Raw genomic sequence first — 23,394 nt, 5'->3', positions numbered from 1 at the left:
TTGGTGGCTAACGAAAAAACGTGGTATTTTTCGATCACTTTCTGATTTCCGAGCGAATTGTAATTTGGCATACCTACATATTTAAGTCCATTTGGCATACATATTTAAGTCTGGTGGCAATACAATAATCTTGTGGTGGCTAGGATCATCTTTCGCAAGAGGGAACTTGTCAACAGTTAAGGCATTGACTTGAAACTTAGCACGGATATGTAGTTTGGATAACAATTCAAGTGCAGTCAGCAATTAAGCTGGTATTATTTTTTCTTTTTAACAAAATCTTGATGATGTTGATAACGTTTTACACGAATGATGCTGGCCGCACACGAAAGAAGAAGCAAAAAAAGAAAAACAAAAATTATATTCTAAATTTATATTTGAAACCAAACAAAGCAAGGCTAGCATCGTGGCTAGCACAAGGAGCGTACGTGTCCCAAAACATTGTTCGGAAATATTAGAACCTCGCTGGTCATTAAATTCAGATTTATACGCCGGTCGGATATCTCTCCCGTGTGACTCTCCTAATGACCGCCTAAATCGAGATAATTTCCAGCTCTGATAATAAAGCTGGATGTACATCGGGAATTAGATGTTGCGATGTGATTGTGTTTTTATAATTGAAACGTATGAATGTTGTCGTGCTTTTATTCAATGTCGGATTTTAGGACCGTTTTTAAGCCAATTGTCATGGCTTTCGGGTATTTGATACGCAGTTTTAAATTTGAAACACTATTTTTAAAAGGAAATGAACACTTCTATTAATCTAATAAATGAGGGTAATCCAATGATCCAATAATAACTTTTCTCGAGGATCAAGGCTTAGCACCCTATCGGTCAAACCGCGCGCAAACCGCAACACCCGTCATTAGGCTGGAAGCAGTTTTTAATTTATGCCGAATAGCTTCATGCATTCTGCTATTTGTGGCAAATTAACCATAGAGTCACGTTTTTTTTACTGGTAGAGTGAGGGTGGTACTAGATTATTTAAAAAGCTTTAATGATAATGATCGGAAATAAAACTCATTCAATATTAATTTATCTTGGCTGAATTTTAATGCAAATATTTTTAACCGGTTAAAACTGGAGTGGGTATAATTTTAGTGTAAAATTAAGGAGAGAACCTGAAGTTTATTTTAATAGAAAAATCTTAATAAAAACTACGTCACAGGAGTTTTTTACTTGTTGAGTCAAAAAATACTTTACGTATACATACAGTGCCAACAAGGTTTTAGGTTCATAACTGGAATCCACTTCGTACAGCCTTAACTTTATTATTAGTTTAATTCCAATATCATAACTTCTAGTTACGAACATTAGCATTAGATAACAGAACAAAACAGTAACTTTACATACAACGGTGTAGTATTTGTTCATTTGTTATCCGAAAATTCGAAATTTTCTGTATTCGAATTTCAAAACTAGGATGTAAATGACCGTTAAAACGTTTAAAATGGCGCGCGTGCCAATAGTGTAATACGAGTTCAATTTATCGCCAATTGGTAGAATTAACGCATGATTTGGACCGGGTCTGGAATTTAAATAATTAGACACGTTTATGGGCAAATATTTGGTGATTAGTCTATGATTTTGGGACAATGTGTTTTGAAATTGACTTGTTTTTATTAGAATAAGATACTATCCGCCTAGTTTTTGCGTTGCATTTTTCTTGGTAATGATTGCCTTTACGAGAGCGTTGGTTGACTGAAAAAAAAAGTGCCTTTTGCTGCTTATTTGCAGAATTTAATAAGTTTTGTTTCTGTCGTATTATGCGTTTTATATCTTTACTTCAGATTCATTCAGTGTTAGACTTGGTTATTCAAAAATTCGATATTATGTACAAACTGTAACTAATGTTGCATGGAGGCTGTCAATATCGCGGACCCTCATAAATTCCGCACACAATGTGTGATTGATTAGGTATCGCTTACTAGTTTAATACGAATTTGTTCTGTACTGATTTATGATCGGGAGCTTTAGTATTGAAAGCACACGGTAGATGGCAATGTGCAAAGTACAGAAAAAATATTACTTAAAAAAATCACATCACTGGCCGTAAAGAATACAAAAAAGCAAGCGTTTATATTAACAGCTCTATTTATTTTTTGCGATCAGTGACTTTTTTTATGTCGTTCCATTGAAATTATAACTGGCCATCCCTCTGTTTTTTTTTTAAATCACCAATTCACCCTGTTATTTAACTTATTCTAAATTCTAAATTCTCTTTGTTACAAATATAAAACACGAGTCTTCAATTGGAAAATTTCATCTTTTTTTTTTCAAATTTAGAATCACCAGCTACCCAATTGAAGCGGTGGAGTCAGCGTGTGTAACCTATGACATATTCATTACACAGATACGTTACAAAATTTCAAATAATCCAAGTTAAAAAGAAGGCATTTTGTTTTCTTTTTTTCATTTGGTGCTTTGATACGTTATTCACCATTTAAGAGTATTTCTTGTCAATTGAAACGTATCTTGTAATTGATATGTGATAGTGTGAAGCATGTTCTTGTGTTACAGGGGGCGCGGGCAGGCGGCGCGCGTAGGCGGACCCAGGTAGCGTGTGTTGTGCGTGCATTAGGCTGTACTGTTGTCACTGTCTGTCTCATAGCGCGCAGTGACGTTCCACGTCGAATCTATAGAGACGCCTTGTGATATGCCGTGTCCAAGTAGCTTTGTTTACTTCGTAGCTTAATGTTTTAAACGGAGAATCAAATTTACTTTTTTTTGAACGCATTGTTTATAGACTGCCAGTATTTTGTTTTAAGAAAAATGTATAGCACCAAAGAGTTGTTAGCACTTTTTGCAACGTAGTTAAGTCACAAGGCGGTCTCAAACCGGCACCTAGATTCGACTTCGAACAGTACACACTCACTGTGCACTTAGTTATCGTCGTGCTGTAAGAGATTTGTTTTCGTATTCATTTCGAAAAGTAATTAGTGTGGATTTATGTTATATCATTAATTTTGATGCGACGTCGATTTCTGTAAAGAGCAACGCCCAGTGACGCGAAAGAAATTGGGTTCAGCGTACTCGAAGCTCGAACAGAAGTCTTGGAAATAACAGTTCTAATTGAGGCCCTAAGAGGATTCCGTAGTCCACTAATCGGTACATGTCCCTATGTGCTTACCCTGTCCGAACTCCGGAACCCTCCTCATTCATAATATCACTGCAACGTTAGTGTAATGTGCTAATTATGTGTTGATCTGGGTTTGGATTTTGTTCGTTGTTTTTATTTTAACTAAAACTGTTAAACTGTGTGTATTATGTGTTTCCATAGAGCTGTGGTTGTTGTTTGACGACAGCGGTAGCGTCGGGGCGGTGGGGCAGTCCGCCAACCTTCGTCGATTTAAAAAGCAATTTCGAAATTGGAATACAACGCTCACACTGGCCACATGTACTTTTTAATTCTACGCTTGTCGTTTGTTTCTTGGTGGCCAGTACTGACTGTTGCAAAAATCATTAGACTCTTTTCCCCTTCTAACATTGACAACAGTAAGCAACTTAGTGCGCGCGCATACGGCGCTAAAAAACGCTCGGCAACCGCGCACACGTTTTACGCGTCCGCCATTTTGTTGTAATTGGACGCTAATTACGCGCCAGTCAGTCGTGAAATTGTCGGCAGCTGTGTGCGCGGTTGCGGTGCCTATTTCTCGTTTATGAAAAAAAAAATTGCTACGCCCGAATAACACTGATGAGGGAGTGTTTTCATGTTTCTCTTTACTTCAAGCCTTATAAGTGTTCTTCGGGCTTTCAAAGAAAATGGCTTACCAATTGCGTGATTGGCGTTTTTCTTTTGATCTGCTTTCGCTGAATTTATGCGATATTGCGTTACCCAAGTAATCGTTTCAGATCGTGATCGTTTATTTAATTAATCGAAACTAATGACTTGGTGATTAATAAGTAAGTAGTTACATAGAGCCATTTTCTTGCGTAGAATTGGGATTATTTACAGTTGCGGCCTGGCGGTTTTAAAAGAGAAGCGCCGTGTGCGCTCGCTCTTATAATGTGAGCTTTGTCGCTCACAGCGTCTTTAAAAATATATAAATATCTGAGGGTCTCACCACATTAAACATTTTTAAAAACGTTCCATAAAAAACAATAGAGAAAAACGAAAAAGTATGAAATGTAAACTTTTTATCCATGGAATCAAAACATTTAATGCATATAAAAATAAATATTAGCTTCACTTTTTTTCGTTAAATTGAGCACGTTAAGTCCAGCTAGGCATCTATTTGCCATTGTGATTTCTAGACTATTTTTAACTTTATTAAAACCTAGTCAGTTTTAAGTCAAATTTTGACTTTGAGACCCTCAAATGACGCATGCGACTGTACCCAGGGCCGAAACCGAGTCTTCCGCTCCACCGCACCATCGCTAGGCTTACTTGTTGGAGCCACTATCATAGTACCAATACAGACTAGGCTCTAAGTTTAAATTTACACGTTAAATTTGGAATTTGAACAAAGGAACATGTTTTTTTTTAAATGGGAGTAGCAGGTTTTTCTTAAATCGAACTGGCAGTACAGAAAACAAATGAATTCAATTAGAATGTCATCTGAATTACATAATTTGCGTAAAATCTTGATAAACACCTCCTTGCATGTACAAAATTAATGTGGAACTTGTTTTTTTTTATTTGGAACGGAAAAGTTACGACTACTGTACATACAAGAGGGTCTTTTTAAGAATTTTACTAAGTTTATCGTGGTACTTTGATAGTGGTGTGACTGTATGGGGAGAATTCAAAGAAATTGGACTCGATTCTAAGCATAAAGTGGTTTTTGAATCGTCGATGGTAAACTCTATTTAAAAGGTTTTTTCTTAAAACCACTTTTAAACGACGTCCAGTTTTTAAGACTTTAACTAAGTAAATACACTAAAACTGAATTCAGGAATACCGTTTTGAATATTGGATACATAATCATCGGTATAACATTTAATTTGGATCAGACTTGTTCTGTGACAATCTAAATTAAAATATTACCTATACAGAAACAATGACGTTACTAAATCACTTGTTAAATGTTTGTATGAAACGGTAAAGTCAGGTGGAGTTTAAACTTAAACGCCACTACGGTACCTTATCATACTACCCAACCGGCTTTCTCCTTACTACCCAACTGACTTTCACCGTACTACCCATATGACTTTCACAATACTACCCAACTGACTTTCAACCTACTACCCAACGTGGGCACTATTACTGACTGTATGTTTCCGCGCAGATCGGAAGCTGTTCGTGGGCATGCTGAGTAAACAACAGACTGAAGAGGATGTGCGGCAACTGTTCACACCGTTCGGTACTATAGAGGAGTGCTCCATACTGCGCGGCCCAGACGGTGCGAGTAAAGGTACGTGGCTATTTTTGTAGGTTAAGGAGTTGAACTGTTGGGCTGAGACAATAGTGTCCCAGACCTATAAGAAATGCGTGCGCAGACCTAAAGCGAACACGTAAAGAACCATTGACAATTTAATGAAGTTTAAGTGATATACACTGTCACTATCTATAATCATTGACAATAATTATGTTATCCAGTAGACAATATAAGATTTTCCATTAATAACCCTTCATATTATAACATGAAGAGATAGTAAAGCATTATGTTACTACAAAACGTTTCGTTTACATATTTCGTAAAAAAAGGCGCTAATTTTCCCCTAAAACTCCATTGGATAAGTAATTTTGTTTACGGTCGAAGTTAAATTTTAATTTAAAATATATCCATATTTTGAAAATATTCTTCTCATCCCATTGATTTCATTAAATTAAACTTAATTAATAAAAGATTATGTAAATTACCTACGAATAAATTTAAATGTTATCGTCCACAATAAAAAACATAATTACCTTTAAAATGTTACAGCGCAAGTTATCATTCACATAAGCTGTTTCACATAAATTTTCGTGACGTCTAACGACTACAATTTGAGACTTAATTGACAATGTCGATCCGCAGCGTCCGCGGCTGCCCTAACAGTACACGTCGATTTGCACGCAGAGTCTGCGCCTGCCCTAATTATAATTGTAGCAGAAGTTGGATTCACTTTGACTGCGAACAACATGTTTGCATTCAAACGTATGCTAGGGCTGTCATGTTTAATGTAATATTTTTTTTTGTTATAGCAACACTTACCACAAGTATCATCACTGTGTGTCAAGTGTCTGTTATAGATATTATGTGACTAATATCTAAGAGATATACTAGGTACACTTGGCCACAGATGGCCATAAGTGAAACACACAATAGGTTTTAGTACACAGATGTGGACCTCCACAAACTAAAAGCCAAATTTAATAGATTACCACAGAAAAAAAAACATGTAAAATGTACCAAAACAAAACTTACATACGAAATGAGAAGTTTAATGAAATCCCTGAAATAGTACATTAATGTATGACACAATTGTGTTTTAAGGGCGGTAAATAAGGAATTACGTACCGCCCGTGCGACATACGATGTTTTTTATCACATTTGCGAGTAAAATTTTATATATCTAAAAGAAAAAATATATTTGTTCCAAATATTGGCGATACCTTAGGCTGCGCTCTTGGCAGCGCCGCCCTCCCCCTCCCTCAGCATGTGCCTGAGCCGCGTGTGCGTGTGGGCCAGCGCGCGCAGCACCATCAGTACGCGCAATGACTCATTTACCGACCACGGGTTTCACGACAAGCACATTAAGGTCGAGGGTTTTATTTGGGGGGTTGCAATCAAGGTAGCCTGCATGTTACGACACCGTTTACGAGCAAGTTTGATAAAAAGAATTACCATCAGATACATCAGAAAGAACTACCAAAGAATTCTGGACTTTGAAAATCTATGGTGAATTATCTAGAAAAATAAATACGTCATTTGCGTGGTCCCAACTCAATTTACAAATAATTATTTGACGTATTAGATAGTTAAACCAGAATACCACGCAGCCCTCAAAAACACATAGCTGATGTGGGGGAAAACTTTTAATCTAAAATAGTAATAAATACCATGAAAGATTAGTAATAATAAACTCGTATTTTAACTGTGGCAACCCTAAAAAAGAGTAGGTACGTACGTAACGTAACGGAGGCGACACGCCGACGCGACAGACTGTACCAACTTTAATTTTATCTTGTAGCTCAAAACCGGGGATTTAATGAAGACGTAAAGTATATCGCGCGGTTTGTTAGTTGCGTAAGCGCTTTTATGCAATCATTAAGCTTTTTACGACGCGCCGGGGGAGTGAAACTGTGTAACTGTGATTTTCATTTGTTTTGGTATATTTTTAATGAGGGTAAAAATAGAGGGTATATTGACCAATTATGTTATACTTAAAATGTATCTAACCAATAGTGTATTCAGTTGTTAGCTCTTAACCGCGACTTTGCAAGCGTAAATAATTAGGTCTAGCATTTGACTTGAAGTTCCAGGATATAGCTAAAATTCTGATGGGAATTCCAAAAAACTACATCACGGAACTTTGGACTTTTATCCCGACCCCGTGAGAATATCGGGATGAAAGTATGGAGGTATGGAGGATTAGCAGAAAATTATCTGATAACAGATAATTAGGCTTTAACGACAAGATGCTACTAACTAAATGTCATTTTTAATTTTAAGTGAAATAAAATTACTTGAAATAAATAAAATGTTTAAAGTGAATGAACGTCAACATAAAATTGTCATTATGCTCATATCCAATGTATTTACGTTATCCAGTTTGCAATTATGTCGCAATCACAAATCATTTCTTTAGCTTCGGTATATTATTGTATAATTATGCTAGAAACATTGTATTGAGCGAGTCCAATTAGCACATTATTATTATAACTTGGGACGGGGATGTTTTTTGCGATAAACTTGGACGAGAATGTCATTACGGAAACTTTACCGGCGCGGAGGTCGCCGCCATTTGCTTAGGAAATTCCGAATTGTCACTTATATTGTTTTACAATTCGTGTTTAGGTTAATTTAGTTATTGAAATTAAGGCTAGGTTGAGAGGTGTTATTATAAGTGTGCAATTAAAACTATCCTTACTAATTAATTAGAACTTACGTAGAACTCGTTTATCGCTATCTCACGGGAACTAAGCATTTTTTTTTAAACTATCCGTTGTCCTTCCCCGGGCCTAAACTATCTGTATATCAAATTTCATCTAAATCTGTTCAGTGGTTTAGACGTGATGAGATAACAAGCAAACAAACATAATTACAAACTTTCGCATTTATAATATTAGTGGGATATGAAAGTATGTCTGTCTGTTACCTCTCACGATTAAAAGTCTGAGTCTATTTAAAGAAAATTTAGTACGGAGATAATTTGAGATCCGGGGAAGGACATAGGATTGTTTTTATACCGGAAAATGGCGTAATTCTCGTAGAATAGCGATAAACAAATTGGAAGTTTTTTTTTATTACTCTCTTGACGGTTCATTTTATTGAGGATTTTATTTCGGAATATTTAATGTTTTAATTAAAACTAGGCCTAAATTCGAACAATCCGTTGGCGTCTAGCAATAAGGGTGGGCGGGGTTTGCAAAGCTAAGTGAGCTAGATCCGGTTGTCTTTGTCTTTCTTATTGTTTTTATTTACTTCGATCAATTTCATCCTTAACTAGTTATTGCACCCGTGGTTTGTGTAGTCGGAGATAAGTTCGCCAGTGACTATAATTAAAAAATCGTACCTAGTAAAAATTTTATTCTGAAATCATTGCTTTTCAGTTTTGATGCAAGTTTGATCACTTTCCTCTCAAGTACGTCAGCAAAGTTTGAGTTGGATTTTCCTGATGCTTGATATTTTTCTTAACACTTCCATTGGTTACACATATTTTTACCTACACTTTTAAAAGAAATGATAAATACCTAGGCGATATTTACTTAACAGCAAATGAGTTGCAATAATCCTTTCCTAATTTATTTATTTTATTATAAGTTTAATTCAATGGTGCGTGTGAAGTTCCCAATCCGCACTGGGCCCGCGTGAGAACTATGGCCCTCTTGTTCTGAGAGGAGGCCTGTGCCCAGCAGTGGGACGTGTATAGGCTGGGATGATGATGATTATAAGTTACTAAGCCTGATTATTTATATCTAAAGTAATATTTATTCATATTTCTATAATAAAAAATACTTACAAAATTAGCGTTACAAAAAATATCTGACGTTAACATTTTTGTTAAATGTTTTTTACAATTAAAAAATAAATAAAAGTCCTTACAGTCCTTTCGCTCTGTCCGTAATGAGTGCGCAATAAATTTATTAACTGCCGCGTACAGATGTACCGGATCACGCAGCAAATTGTTAATTCCGTTTAATTGTCGACGGCGGCGAAGATAAAGTCGTTCGGAGTCTTTTGAGTCGTTCGGGTTGTTCGACGGGAACGACCCGGCAACCGGTCGTTTTTATTGTGAAGTCAGTCGTTATGATTGTCTCGATTCAACTTGATAACTCTTTGATCGCTGTGACCACTGCCAGTGACAGTGGTAAACCAATGGGGTGACGGGAGATAATACCCCAAAATTGAAAAAAAAGGTAGCGTCAAAAACTTAATTTTAAAAAATAAAAAAAATTATAAAGTTTTTTTTTTATGAAGTGTTATCGATCGTCAATAAAGCTTAGCGTGTAAATTATATACAAAATTAATAATAGTTTTTGTGATGGTTACATACTGAAATTTATTTCAATAAACCCGTCTCGTATCGGTTTATAAATAATACTAGCATTTGCCCGCGGCTTCGCCCGCGTGGAATTCGGTTATCGCGCGCTTTCCCTCTGGAACTGTGCATTTTTCCGGGATAAAAAGTAGCTTATGTCACTCTCTAGCCTATAAGCTATCTCCATGCCAAAAATCACGTCGCTCCGTCGCTCCGGTTCGACGTGAAATGCGGACAAACATACATACAAACACACAAACATACAAACACACACACTTTCGCATTTATAATATTAGTATGGATAACGTTTTAAACTGTCGTGATTTTCACTCATTGTCAAAATACCACAAACAGGACTTTTCACGAGTCTACCCGTGACCACGGCCACTGTAATGTGGTCGAAACGTCGAGGTAAATATTACTCGTGTGTTTTAGCGTGATAAGTCCTGTTTTTGGTATTTTGACTATAATGAAATTAATGAAATTATTAGAATACGTTATTAGAATATACGAAATTTTTCTGACACATATCACGTAACCGTAGTTTTTTTTATTTCGAGAAGAATCTGTTTAGATGCGACCCCACCTCTCACATCATTCGATAACAAACGTGTGAAATTGATCAAAATTATTTGCAATTGACGCCATCTCTCGAAATGTTCGAATTAAGTAATGAAAAAACAGCCATAAATTAGTGTGCATAAAAAAACTACGAAAATATTAATGTATTCCCAATGTATAAGTACAAGAATAAACCTACTTATTTATAGATAGCTACCTACCTATCTACCTACCTACATATAGCTGCCTTCTTAGTTCTATAGAGAACTGTTGCCAGGACAAAATAACACAGTAAAAAGCTTTATTTGCGATGGACCTGCCGCGTCTTAATAAAGCCGGCCAGTATTGTAATAACAAAAACAACTCATTCTAGTCCTGCAGGCCTTATTTCCTGGTACGTGACCCTCATACCTTAATCTCGAGGGCACGGCGTGAATGGCGACTTTACCGGGAGTCATCTAGTAGTCTATTTGGATTGTTACTGGTTATCCTGTAAAGTATAGTGCGTTAAAAGCTACACGTTTCAAATAATCCCTTAATAAAATCACGCGAAAAACGCCCCAAAGCGTTCCCCAAACCCACAAAGTTGCTTTTTAGAGAGGGTGCATTCTAGGGTCCTATTCGAAGAATGCTAAGTGACATAAAAGAAAGCGAAATCATAGGTGAAATCTCACTCTTCCGATGGGTTACACTAATGCGTTGATGTAATGTTCTCTCTGATTTTAATCCCTAAGGCAAATAGTTATTATAATTTAAACATGTAAACCTGGGTGTCTGTTTGTTCAAATGGATGAACTTTTTAAATATTTAAGAAACTGTTTCAACTAAAATTATTTATAAACAAGTTCCATTAACCATAAACTCCTTGTGCCTAATTTTGATAATAATCACAAAATGTTGGGACAAATATTAAGTGCTATTAGCACCTTTGGGACTAAATTGTTGATGACCGAAATAAATGATTTTATTTTATTTTATTATATCAAAGGAGGCAAGAAATAAATTTTGACATAGGGTACTTACGCAAAATTACCCAAAAATCATTGGTCGCGCAACGAAATCTCAAAGACTGTGCTGAATAAGGGTCGCGGTCGGTCTCGTTACTCGTTTAGCTTGTCGTGACAAGGGCGCGGGTCACGGATGGGTGTTACAAGCGCTACAAGTCCGCTTTCTTTACGGGGCCGCATAATAATCAGCACATAAACTATCGCCAATTTTTCTTACTAGCTTCGTACACCTTGTGACATAATAATTATGTTACTTAAACAAACTGCTCCAAAAATTGTTGGTCGCGCCACGAAATCTCACCTAGGCGGTGCTGAATAAGGGTCGCGGTCGGTCTCGTTACTCGTTTAGTTTGTCGTAACAAGCGCGGGTCACGGCTGCGTCGTAAAAGTGCCGCAAGCCGCTCTCTTTACGGGGCCCCGTAATGACCAGCTCATAAACTATCGCCAATTTAATTCACACTTAGCCGCTGGACGGTTATCGAGATGCGGCGACAGCTATAACGTTATAAAGGAACAAAATACCGTGAATTTAGAAAGAAAGAAATATATTTGTGCCTTTAATACATAAGTGAACAATGAGATCATCTAGATAGGTTCATTAATAACGCAGTTTGCGTAAAATGATTTGTAAATTGGTAAATGATTCTGTTTTTGAAAACACGCTTTGTTAAGTATCTTCGGGGCGCTTTTGGCAATAATAGTATACTTATAATATGCGGTACTACGCAATATTTATTGCCAAATTTCGTGTCAATACGGAAATAAGAAGTCAATGAAAATCAAGCTGAATCTCTCATAGTCGCGGCGTAATTTATAGACTTACACTCCGTTATTTTTTTATGAGTTCGGGAAGACCATGAAAAAATCGGTAAAAACAGATTGTTTTTCCATTTCTAAAGAATTATCTTAATATCGCTATTACTTTGAAACATACCTCCAATATCCATAGGTACAGCCTCGATAGTTCGCTTTGTTCAACAACTCGCCCTGATCCGAACTGTTCGGATCGATTCCTTATTTACAAGTTTCCCTGTAACCTCGAGCCTGCGCTAACAAATTTCTCCCTCCGTGCAAATAATCCTTTTCTGGGAACAAACACAATAACGTAAGGTCGGTGACCTGTACGCGAAAAACTTGACAATAATATGCATGTTTTCCTGGGATTACTAATGTATGGGCAAAAAACTTTTCCCAAAGTATCACATCCCAAAATATTTTACTCAAATTATCATTTGGCGAAAAATCGTTTGCTAAAACAAATTATCCCAATTTTACAGTTAGTAATTTTTTTTGACAAATTAATGTTTAAAAAATAATTACTTAGTCATGTTTCATATAACCAAGTATTATTTTAGTCAAATGTATCGTTTGGCATATAGCACTCTTCCCCAAAATATTGCATGGCATAATAACCTATTTTTCTGGTAGCAGTTCGTTTCTGTGGGGGACGCAGTTCTAACCTAACCTAACCTACTTTTCTGATAGCAGTTCGTTTCTGTGGGGGACGCAGTTCTAACCTAACCTAACCTACTTTTCTGATAGCAGTTCGTTTCTGTGGGGGACGCAGTTCTAACCTAACCGTACATAATTTTCTGTCATTTTGAACAAACATTTTATATTAATAATATTTTTATATATAAATATATATATTATTATTAGTAAAATGTCAGACGGTAAAATTACGTAAGTATAGTGTACAAACTATTTTGTAAAATGGCGTGCCATATCCGATGTAAAGTTGCATAAGTACAAGTTTGTGCACTATACTTAAATTTACCATTCGACTTTTTACTTTTCCTCATTCCGGGCCGTTTTTTTCCGGTCCGGTCCTTAGTGCACAAACGCCCTAAAGCGTGGGCGTTTAGCTAAAACTAACCATATGACAAGGTAACTAGCCATAATTTGAATGCAAATAAAATCTGGAACGAGTTAACGTCAATGGCCAAAGCTACCCTTTAAAATTACTCTAAAGTAACCCGATCTTATGACCTGAGATCGTTATCCGTCTGCTTTAGTCGCTTGTACTAGCGTAGCCTGACCTCAGGGTGCAAATCACTGGTCCAGCTAAGTGTATAGATTTTTTATCGTCACCTAGAGGTTCGATAGTGCAAAGTGCTGTAGCTCTTAAGGTACTCGAGGATATTTTAACTTGAAATTTATTGGGGCTGGCTTAAAGTCTTAAGTAAAGGTCAGGTACATTGGAATTAGTGGGCTTGTCGTTTAAACGAAATAAAGTTTGCTTGAATGAGTGAGAACATTGTGTTAAATGTGAATGTTTATGTTTATATGAGCAAGAATCTAAAGAAAAGTATTCCTTTACCAACACGCCATCAAATTATAAGTTGTTAAAGAGATTGAATAATAAGTCTATATCACAAATTCTATTTTTTTAACCCTCGAGCAAAAAGAGGGTGTTATAAGTTAGACCGCTGTGTGTCTGTGTACACAGAGACACAGACACAGAGCGGTCTAACTTATAACACCGTGTGTGTGTGTGTGTGTGTGTGTGTGTGTGTGTGTGTGTGTGTGTGTGTGTGTGTAGACTGAGCATGGCCCGCAATGCTCTTGACCGGTTTTTGTTTTTGTTTAATTGATGCAAGAAAAAATTCGTGTCCATTTCTAACTCGGACTAATTAAAATATTTTCGGATCCTATTGTGAATTTCGATACGGAATCAAGCGTGTAATTTGTTTTACCTTTAAAAATAAGGTCGTCGGGAGCACGCGGCCGCATAATCCGGGGGGCGATGGAGCGCACATTTATTATTGTCCTTTGTGATGGAAAACGAACGAGGATACCCCAAAACTGTGTTAGCCGAACCCACGGGCCGTAAAGTTGGCCAATTTTATCGTAACCAGGATATTACAATAAAATACATTAGAAATAAGTATTCTATATTGCACGACACAAATCAGGTACGGAAATTAATATTGTCATCATTATTCTGCTGACACTTTACTTCTTCAATTTAAGAGCTACGCTCTTGACGGTGGAGTAACCGCTTTCTTCTTTGAAATTAATTGTTAAATATAAGTTTTTGCCTGACTCCCACATTTGTTCTTAAAATAAAATTTTTTCAGATACGATCCATAACGTTACGTCTAATAGACAATTCCGACTTTCTATTCACCTTTATTGCTTTCTCTTCCTTAAATTCTGTAAATGTTACTAGTTGGCATAAAATAAAGTTTTTGTTTCAAATATATTGCAAATATAAGCTTTTCGCTTGTGTTGCTGAAACAAGATCACGTTAATGTTGGCAGTTTTTTTTTCCATCCGGTCGCCATACGGCCATACATTGTTTCTATGTCTAATAAGACAATTCGAGTTCTATTTTTTGCTCTTCCTAACGTGTAAGTGTTAACTGGCATAATAATCTTCATTTCATATAGGCATAGACTTTTCTTGGGAAGAAACAAAATCCAATAATTACAGTCCACGCTCCAACAGACTGTAGGTACTGTTTAGTCATACAATAAATATAGTACAATAACATATCGATCACTGGAAGTGAATCAAAGTTAACGCTCACGGGTTCATGCCATCAATCGGCCATGTGCTCAGGCTCATCATGTTTCGAGCCCAAAAGGCTCCTTCTCAAGGTGAGCTCGAATGGAAAAGGCAACCATGACCATTTAATTTGATTTAACTACCTAATACGTGAGTAACCCGTGTATATTTCTTAATAATTGAAATTTATTTGGTTTCCTATCCGTCAGTGTGTCCCATATGCAAAGTCGAATATGTGGAGTGGCGAAATTGAAATCGCATTGGTTGGGACAAGGGTCTATAACGGGCTGATTCACAGTTTCTTTGGCAGACATACCTCATGCGGATTAGGGTGCTACCCTCGAGCGAGTTTTGTCGACGCCGCTCTTATATCTCATGTTTCTATTTAGGGTGTGAACCTATTTGATGGGTATTAAAAATGAAGGTTGTCGCTTTTATTGTGTTGTCATCTTAGATTTTGTTTTTAAAAAATTTGTCGATTTAACCCTTGAGAATTCAGCCGAGTTCAAACTTTCACTTTTAGTCACCACAGAGATGAACAATATTGACATAGCTCAAAGTGAGCGCCGTCATAAATTATACTAATATTATAAATGCGAAAGTGAGTGAGTGAGTGAGTGAGTATGTTTTTTTATCATTCACGCTAAAACGGCTGGACGCATTTAGATGAAATTTGGTACGTAGATAGCTGGGCATCTGGAATAACACATAGGCTACTTTTTATCCCGATATTCCCACGGTATAGGGATAAAATCTTGAAATTTCTACCGCTGGGTTTTAAGTCTTGAAATTTTGGACAGTTGTTCTTAACACAACCTCAATGAAGACCACGATATAAAATTTGGGAATTCCCAGGAGAAAAATTCAAAATCCCGGGATTTCAATTGTACGGCGTAAATTATATGTAGAGGCGCTGTACAATTCACCATACAAATAATTTACACCGTCGCTATCGAGTAAAATCATGGTAGTGGTACTGATCGAATAGTTTACGCGCGCGAGCTGCGGGTATACTCTAATGAACTATAAACTATAATACAATACAATGTCTCTTTATTGATCGTGATCACCAACACATCGGAAACACGTATATAGAGATTATATTACTACTATTATGGCTATAGAAGGTACAGGGATTATAAAAATCAGGACATGCACGAAACTGATTTCGAAATATTTTTGACGACCGGATGGCTAAGTGGTTAGAGAACCTGACTACGAAGCTTGAGGTCCTGGGTTCGAATCCCGGCCGGGGCAGATATTTGTGTGAATAACACGAATGTTTGTTCTCGGGTCTTGGATGTTTAATATGTATTTAAGTATGTATTTATCTATATAAGTATGTTTATCCGTTGTCTAGTATCTATGGTACAAGCTTTGCTTAGTTTGGGACTAGGTCAATTGGTGTCAAGTGTCCCATGATATTTATTTATCAAATTAATATTATACTTTAGTAGCTCATGCTATTAGCACTAAGTTAGATACTATAACCATAACCAAACCAGACGTCAAATCAAAGGGATTTGATGACTGAATGACTGGTTTCACATTGGTTATCGTAAAGCTTAGTTTAGACCTGCAAGCACAATCGTGCTAGTAGCTTTACGTTGCTGCTTTCGATTGACCACGACAAACGTGTTCCCTTTACGACCTCGCAATGTAATACAACTTGCATCATTTGTCTGGCAAGTCTAAACTGAGCTTTAAAGTAATTTGATGCGATCTCACGCTTAGGCTACGTTTCCAGCAGAGATGTGCGGGGATGTGTTGCGAGAAATGTATTTTTCATGAACTAATTTAAGTTACCTGTCTTTGCACAACATAATTTAGACCTTAACATATAGAGAACTAAATGAATAACCCGACAGGCAAAGCCTGTCTCGTAGGTAGCCAATTCTCAAGTGAAATTACATAATGTATAGCGGTGTGAAACGTTGAAAGGTCAGCAGATTAAAAATACTTACAAATATAAAGATGGAAAAACAGCAAAGAGGGTGAAATTCGAAAACTACCAGTCTATGAAAGCGTGTCTGGGCGTGAGTGTGTGTGTGTGTGTGTGTGTGTGTGTGTGTGTGTAGTGTGTGTGTGAGTGTGTGAGTAGATTGTCCTGATTTGATTACTCTCATTTCTAGCGGAAATAGTTGAGTGGAGCGAGGCTATATAGGTACAAAAAGCGTTTCTTCTATTGGTCCATGAAAACCATTCCTCGCAACATCTTCGCACATCTCTAGTGGAAACACAGCCTGAAAATCGTCGTTATCTACCACATACCAACAATGAACTTAAGCTTATAATTTAGGGCTCAGATACCAGGCGCCCATAGCCGAGCAGAAGCCTCTTAACTCCATAACTCGCCGGAGGTGTGATGTACGCTCGGGACTGAGTTTTGATCATCCACCTGATACTTTATGGGGATAAGCCGGGATATGACTACATAACCCATGGGGCCTTTGGCGTTAAGGCATTGTTATCGACTTTTTTTTTATTAACTCAGTAGTTCGTTGTGAAAAATAGGAGATGTATAACAAGTGCATAAAACGACATTTTGTCGGAATGAACGATACATACCATATCCGTGAAAAGTTACAGATTTCTAGAACTGATAGTCTCTGAGCAAAGCCGCGGACGGACAGCCGGACAAACAGACAGTTAAGCTAGTGTAATTAATTATAAATACTAACCATAGAAAATGAAAATGAGAAAATGAAAATGAAATGAAAATAGGACCATAGCGATAAGATTATAATTTGTAAATACTAACACTATGGATTCAAAAGTCGGCAAAAAATTATTTTATTTATATTTATTATATGGGTTCCGTTTTTGCCATTTTGGCTACGGAACCCTAAAACACTGGCAACACTGTTTAACAATGACATGTCGCGTCATCGTTCCTCAATCTAAACTGACAACAATACAAAACGGAAACTACGGAAAGCCTACAAAGTATTTGCCATTGAAGTTTCTACGACTATACCTTTTATATTGCTAACCGCAGTCACGTGGCGACGCGCGTGTGCCGGGCACGTGTCCGGCGCGTTACGTGCCCGTGTCGGAAACCGCTTCCGAACAATCCCGCAAACTGATTCGAGAGCGGGTAACATGAGCTGTTTGTCTTGTTTCATAACGTTTATTAACAAATATTATTTAGTATCTTTTAAATCAGTCCATATCAATAAACTATAAACAACTAGCCGGTTGCCCGCGACACCGTCTGCGTAGAATTCGTTTATGCTATCCCGTGGGAACTATCAAATTTTCCGGGATAAAAACTGCCGAATACTGAATTTCATCTAAATCAGTTCAGCGGTTGAGACGTGATGAGGTAACAAATAAAGAAATAGACAGACAAAAACTTCCACATTTTTAATATTAGTGGGTTTGCTTTGCTCACCCGCGACCTTATAATAGCTACGTAGCGATCAAGTAGCACCATACCTGCTACATAGAGAAAAGCGTTAGTATAGATTTTACAAAAAATCACTTTATATCCAATTTTAAACTCCTACCCCCTTATTCATAAACTTAACAAGCCTTTGTTAACTAAAAAATGCCGAAGTCCCTTTCTATGCAAATATACAAAATGTCGAAGTGATGAGATAAGGACAAAATTATTTTAGCGGCATTTTAAAATAGGTTTGATTTCGTTTCTGGATAATGGGGTTAAGCTCTTCTTAAGTTAAGAATGTTTTTATGTATTGTTTTCTTGACGAATAATTTTTGAACTGAATTTTTTTTTTTTCATAACAATATCATAATAATATGGCTAATTCAGAAGTTTAAAATACTAAAGAACTAGAATAAAACTAAAGTCATAAAGTATCTGTCATCTCATTACATCGCATGCACCAAATTTAATATCAAGCTAACATTCTGCGTCAACCCTGTAAATGCGGAGGTGGCTAGACGCCTCAAAGTGTCAACCCTGCAAGTGCGGAGGTGACGCCGCATTGGCACCTGCGAGGTGACGGGCGGCGAGCGCGGCCGCAAGCCGCAGAGTTTGCGGATGCCGCGCGTGGTTGCTTGTTGAGTGTTGTTACACAGAAATGTCAACGTTAATTTTATCTCAGTGAAGTTGCTTGGGTATAAATCAGTTAACTTGTTGTTTAGTCGTACATCAAAGTCTTGCAAGTGTTTTTCTTTGCTAATATTAGGTATAGATGCGGAAGTAACTCTGTCTTTACTTTTTCACACTTAAACCGTGGAATCGATTAAGATGAAATCTGGCATGAAGATAATTTGAGACTGGAAAAAAATAGGATAAATTTATCCTGGGAAATTATATTGTTCCTGCGAAATAGCGATAAATAAATCTTCACAGATGGAGTCCCAAGAAACAGCTAGTACGCAATTATAATCTTAAGTTTTTCATATACCTCCAAACATTCCCTGTCGGCCGACAGCTTTATTAATACTTACAACACGCTCATTCAAGCACTTATGTGTAGGAGACACAGCGCCACTACGAGTATGTACAAGTTTCAAAAACGGAAATATACGCCGCTGGCACGAAACGTGCTTAATACAAAACTCCTCTTTTCAAACATCAGATTGCCCCCATCACCCAATACTAACGAACTACTAAAGCAACTCGCTTTAAATACTAATGAAACAAGAGTGTCGGTGGCGCGTCATTGCGGCGCGGCGTTGACGCCTGACAGGCCGGAATGGGTCGAAGCCGACGGCATTAATCAGAATACCGCATTCGGTATTGGAAAGCTGTCCATATTACTTACGGTATCATATGAATCAACGAGTTCATGCTTTAAAAAAATAATTATTACCATCTCAAACAAGAAATTCTCATTGTATTTTTTTAAGGGTCAATGAATGGCCACATTTTAGATGAATCCTATTACGAAATAAAAATAAGAAATACACTACTTTTATGGTTTTGATCACGTTCATTATTATGCATGTACATCTTACCCTAAATAAGTCAACTGCTGGAGACAAAATAATATATACTTGTAATATATTTATATATAAAAAATTTATATATTAATAATATATTTGACCTTAGTATTTAATAATAAATTGTAAATTCGAGCGAAAGTAATGTCTGTCGGTTTGTTGACGAGATGACTAGACGAGATGAAATCTATGGAGATATGTAGGATAGTTTTTATGCAGTAGAATTACATAGTTCCGGCGGGATAGCGATAAAGAAATTCTTCACAGATGGAGTCGCGGGCAACACCAAATCAGGAATAAAATTACGATTCTCCTAAAAAAAACAAACTGAAATACAAGAAACGAAAACAACACGTTCCAAAAATTCAATTACAAGAGCTCAAAAGTTATGAGGCGCATTAACCGGTAAAAATTTACCGTTACCGGTTTTTGCCCGTCACGGCGCTGGCCGCGGCCTGACAGCCCAATCGGGGCCAACGCCGCAACATTAATCGGAACAACTGAGCTGTTGCAAAACTATAAGTGGTTTTGAGTGTTCCATGTACATTTTGCACGCGTGTGTGTTAATATTTTGATTGTGTGAGTGGGTTGAAATGGGAATGATCGACACTTAATTTTATAAGGTGTTACATTTAGGGGCTGTTTCACCATCCATTGATTAGTGTTAAGTGACGGTTAAATGTGATGCCGTCTCTATTTGTTTTGTTCGAATAGACGGAGACGGCATCACATAATCAATGGATGGTGAAACAGACCCTATATAGTAAATTTGTGAAAATTTGTGTTTCATTATATTTATTCATATTATTATATCATTAATAAATCGAACTAAAAGTAGACTAGAACTAGTGTCATAATTTAAAATTTTAATGCGATAATAACAAATATTATGTACTTGTATATTTAGTACCTAGGTAATTTTATTTATTTATTTCAAAGTACTAAAAGTTTTGGAGTTCGAGGTTTGTTTGTAAACTCTCAAGTGTCTGCAAGTTTCAGGTACTAAAGTTATAAATAACAAAAATTAAATCAGCCCTCTCAACATACAACCGTGCACCATGCGGTGAACGGTTGTGTTGCTCTGAGGATGAACTCGGGTTAAGTTCGAAACGCTTTAGCGTAGTATTGGTGGTGATAGTTAGGTTTGTACCTAATTGTGTGTTTTTTTCAGTGTGAAAGTAGCTATCATAAGGTCGCGAAAGAGCAAAGTATTTTGTTTTTAGTTCATTTAGGTACTATGGCCTGCAAAAGTCGATGGACAATTCAAAACATAATCGTCTGACGCGAGAAACAGTGCCATCTATGTGTTTGAAGTTATTAGCTGTATTTACTTATTTAATAACTTAGTTAGTTTTTTGAAGATCTCACTAGATGGCACTGGTCGCTGACCTTAAAAAAATATTTTATATTCATGTTAGAAATTTGATATTTCGCTGCCGTAGTGCTGAGTTAATTACGTTTCTGCCTGGGTGGGACACCGTGGGGTGATACGGCGAATCGCGTAACGACATTTTCTGTCTCTTTCCTACTTGTCGTAAGAGAAGGAGAATTCGCATTACTATCGTTTCTTGTCCTTCAAATATTCCAACGATAAATTCTTTGGTGTGTGTGAAGTTCCCAATCCGCACTGGGCCGCGTGGAACTACTGCCAAAGCCTCTTATTCTGAGGGAGGCCTGTGACCAGCAGTGGGACGTGTATCTATACGCTGGGATGCTGATGATAATGAAATTCTTTATTACGAAGACCCATGTTGCGAATTAGTGTCAACTTTAGTAATCTCCAAATCTAGCAGTAAATTTACAAAAACACAAACTCAATATTATCGCCTGGTGGGATTTGAACTCGTGACATACGAACGAAGAACGAAGTTCAAAACCACTTGACCATATTACTGTTATCTAAAGCGATGAAAATCGGATCTATATCGGGTCGTCTTAAAATTAATCGGTAAGTCATGCGTGTTTAACGAAACTTAAAGAGGGTAGACTGAAGATCTTCAAACTACCAGGCTAAGTTTTTATTACAAAATTTGCTACTTGTTTCAGCTGCTTGCAAAATCGTTTCATCGTCTCTTTCAAGTTGAATCTGCTTATTATCGTAATTATTCTTTAAAATGAGTTCTCATCGCAATATTGAAATGGTTCAAAAGGTGTGAAAATATTAATTTATATAAGAAGGAAAAAAATATGTCGGAAACTTCTAGAGAAATTGGAGTTAATGTGAGTTTTTATTTGTTTACGTTCATCATGTCAACTTCTTCATTAAAATTTTATCTACGTTATATTATTTTATGTTTATTTATATTGTTACAGATAAAAACAGTTATATCATGGGTACGACGATATCAAGACGAAGGATCTTTGCTGCATCGTCAAAGATCGGGTAGACCACGACTCATAGATGCGCCGCAGCGCCAGCTATGATGTTGCCCACTGTTAGAGTTGTCTATCCTGAAGAACAAGTGCCGTGCATAACGTTCGTGCAAGATACTGCCCGCACAGTCGGTATTGTGCAAGACTGGTTTTGATCAACACAAAAATAATATTAAAGTCGTTCCTTGGCCTGCCAGATCACCGGATTTAAATCCCATTGAAAAATTATGAGGTGTTATAACCATGTCCAACTTTGGGATAACAAAAATAAGCGAACTCCAGAAACGTTAGAAGCCCACTGTGTAAAATAAGGGACAGTATTCGCGGCTCTAATATGTGTGAAAATCTAGTTGTATCGATGCGATTCTTTTTGCAAGCAGTTATCGACAATCATGGTGGTTACACCAGTTATTAAAATAAAATTGATAGTTTACGTGTAGACCGGGTTATATACTCAAACACAATTATGTTATAATAAAAATATAAGGTGCGGATATTTTCAAGGGTATGTAATTAATAACCTAAGAATATACACATAAATTATTTAAGTATTGTGTGGTAATATTTTTTTGCTTCATACAAAAATACCATTCCGTCCAAAAATATAATCATCCTCGCATTAACATTAACTGTATTTTTTTATTTAATTTAATTGAAACCAATTAACGACGATGCAAATAATCGATCCTCAAAATATCCGCATCCTATTTTCTAGCACACTGTATTATATAAACCAAAATATTTATCTTTATTTGTGATCCTGTAGGTATCACTTTGTTATGAATAATTATTTTATTATTATGAACAAAACATTTAATTATACCTTGATAGTTTTGTTTACTTATGTGAGATAAGTATGAAAGTTCAATATATGACTGTAATCTTATTATAACTGTCAGTAACACATTACACACTACAGTGGATCTACGCCTTCAATTATTGATAAATAAATGTTTAAACTGGAAAACTTCAATTATTATAATTTATAACGCGTACGAGTCTTATGATAACCCGGTCTCAGGTATAATTTACTTTCAATACTATTTTTTTATTGTGGTTCAGCTTCAATCCTCTTTCCAGAATCGGAAATGAATACTTAACTAATACCTCAATAAATGTTAAAATACACATTTTGGTCAGGTGCTAATTAAATAACTAAACTCTCACACGACACCACAGAAATATATTTTTTCATTTTATTTTTAAGTTGTCTGTTGGTTATTTTCGAATACGTTCATTATTTCCTAAAATAATTGTATGTTTTACGTAATCAGTAATTCTACTTCATTTCTAACTTTACGGTCGTAATTTTTAATGCCAGATTTTAGAAGAAAGCCAAACTGACGCAAAACGGCCAGTATAAATTAATCTAAGGGGTATGAAACAATCCCTAAAACATTTAATT

At 36.5% G+C, this 23,394-nt stretch overlaps 1 protein-coding gene across 14 annotated transcripts in view; it reads left to right on the top strand.

Annotated features, from left to right (window-relative positions):
* bru3 (CUGBP Elav-like family member bruno 3) overlaps nt 1–23,394 on the top strand; it is a 1,256,451-nt gene that overhangs the window by 1,010,046 nt on the left and 223,011 nt on the right. For all 14 annotated transcript variants that reach the window (XM_074093042.1, XM_074093039.1, XM_074093049.1 and 11 more), the window contains one exon: nt 5,226–5,351. In XM_074093042.1, coding sequence (XP_073949143.1) covers nt 5,226–5,351 — 126 coding nt within the window. The remainder of the gene's footprint in view (nt 1–5,225; nt 5,352–23,394) is intronic.

Source organism: Choristoneura fumiferana, chromosome 10, assembly GCF_025370935.1.
Source record: "Choristoneura fumiferana chromosome 10, NRCan_CFum_1, whole genome shotgun sequence".
NCBI classification, from domain to species: Eukaryota; Metazoa; Arthropoda; class Insecta; order Lepidoptera; family Tortricidae; genus Choristoneura; species Choristoneura fumiferana.
Note: the sequence above shows the minus strand (reverse complement) of the source record. Positions and strands in the feature narration are given on the sequence as shown.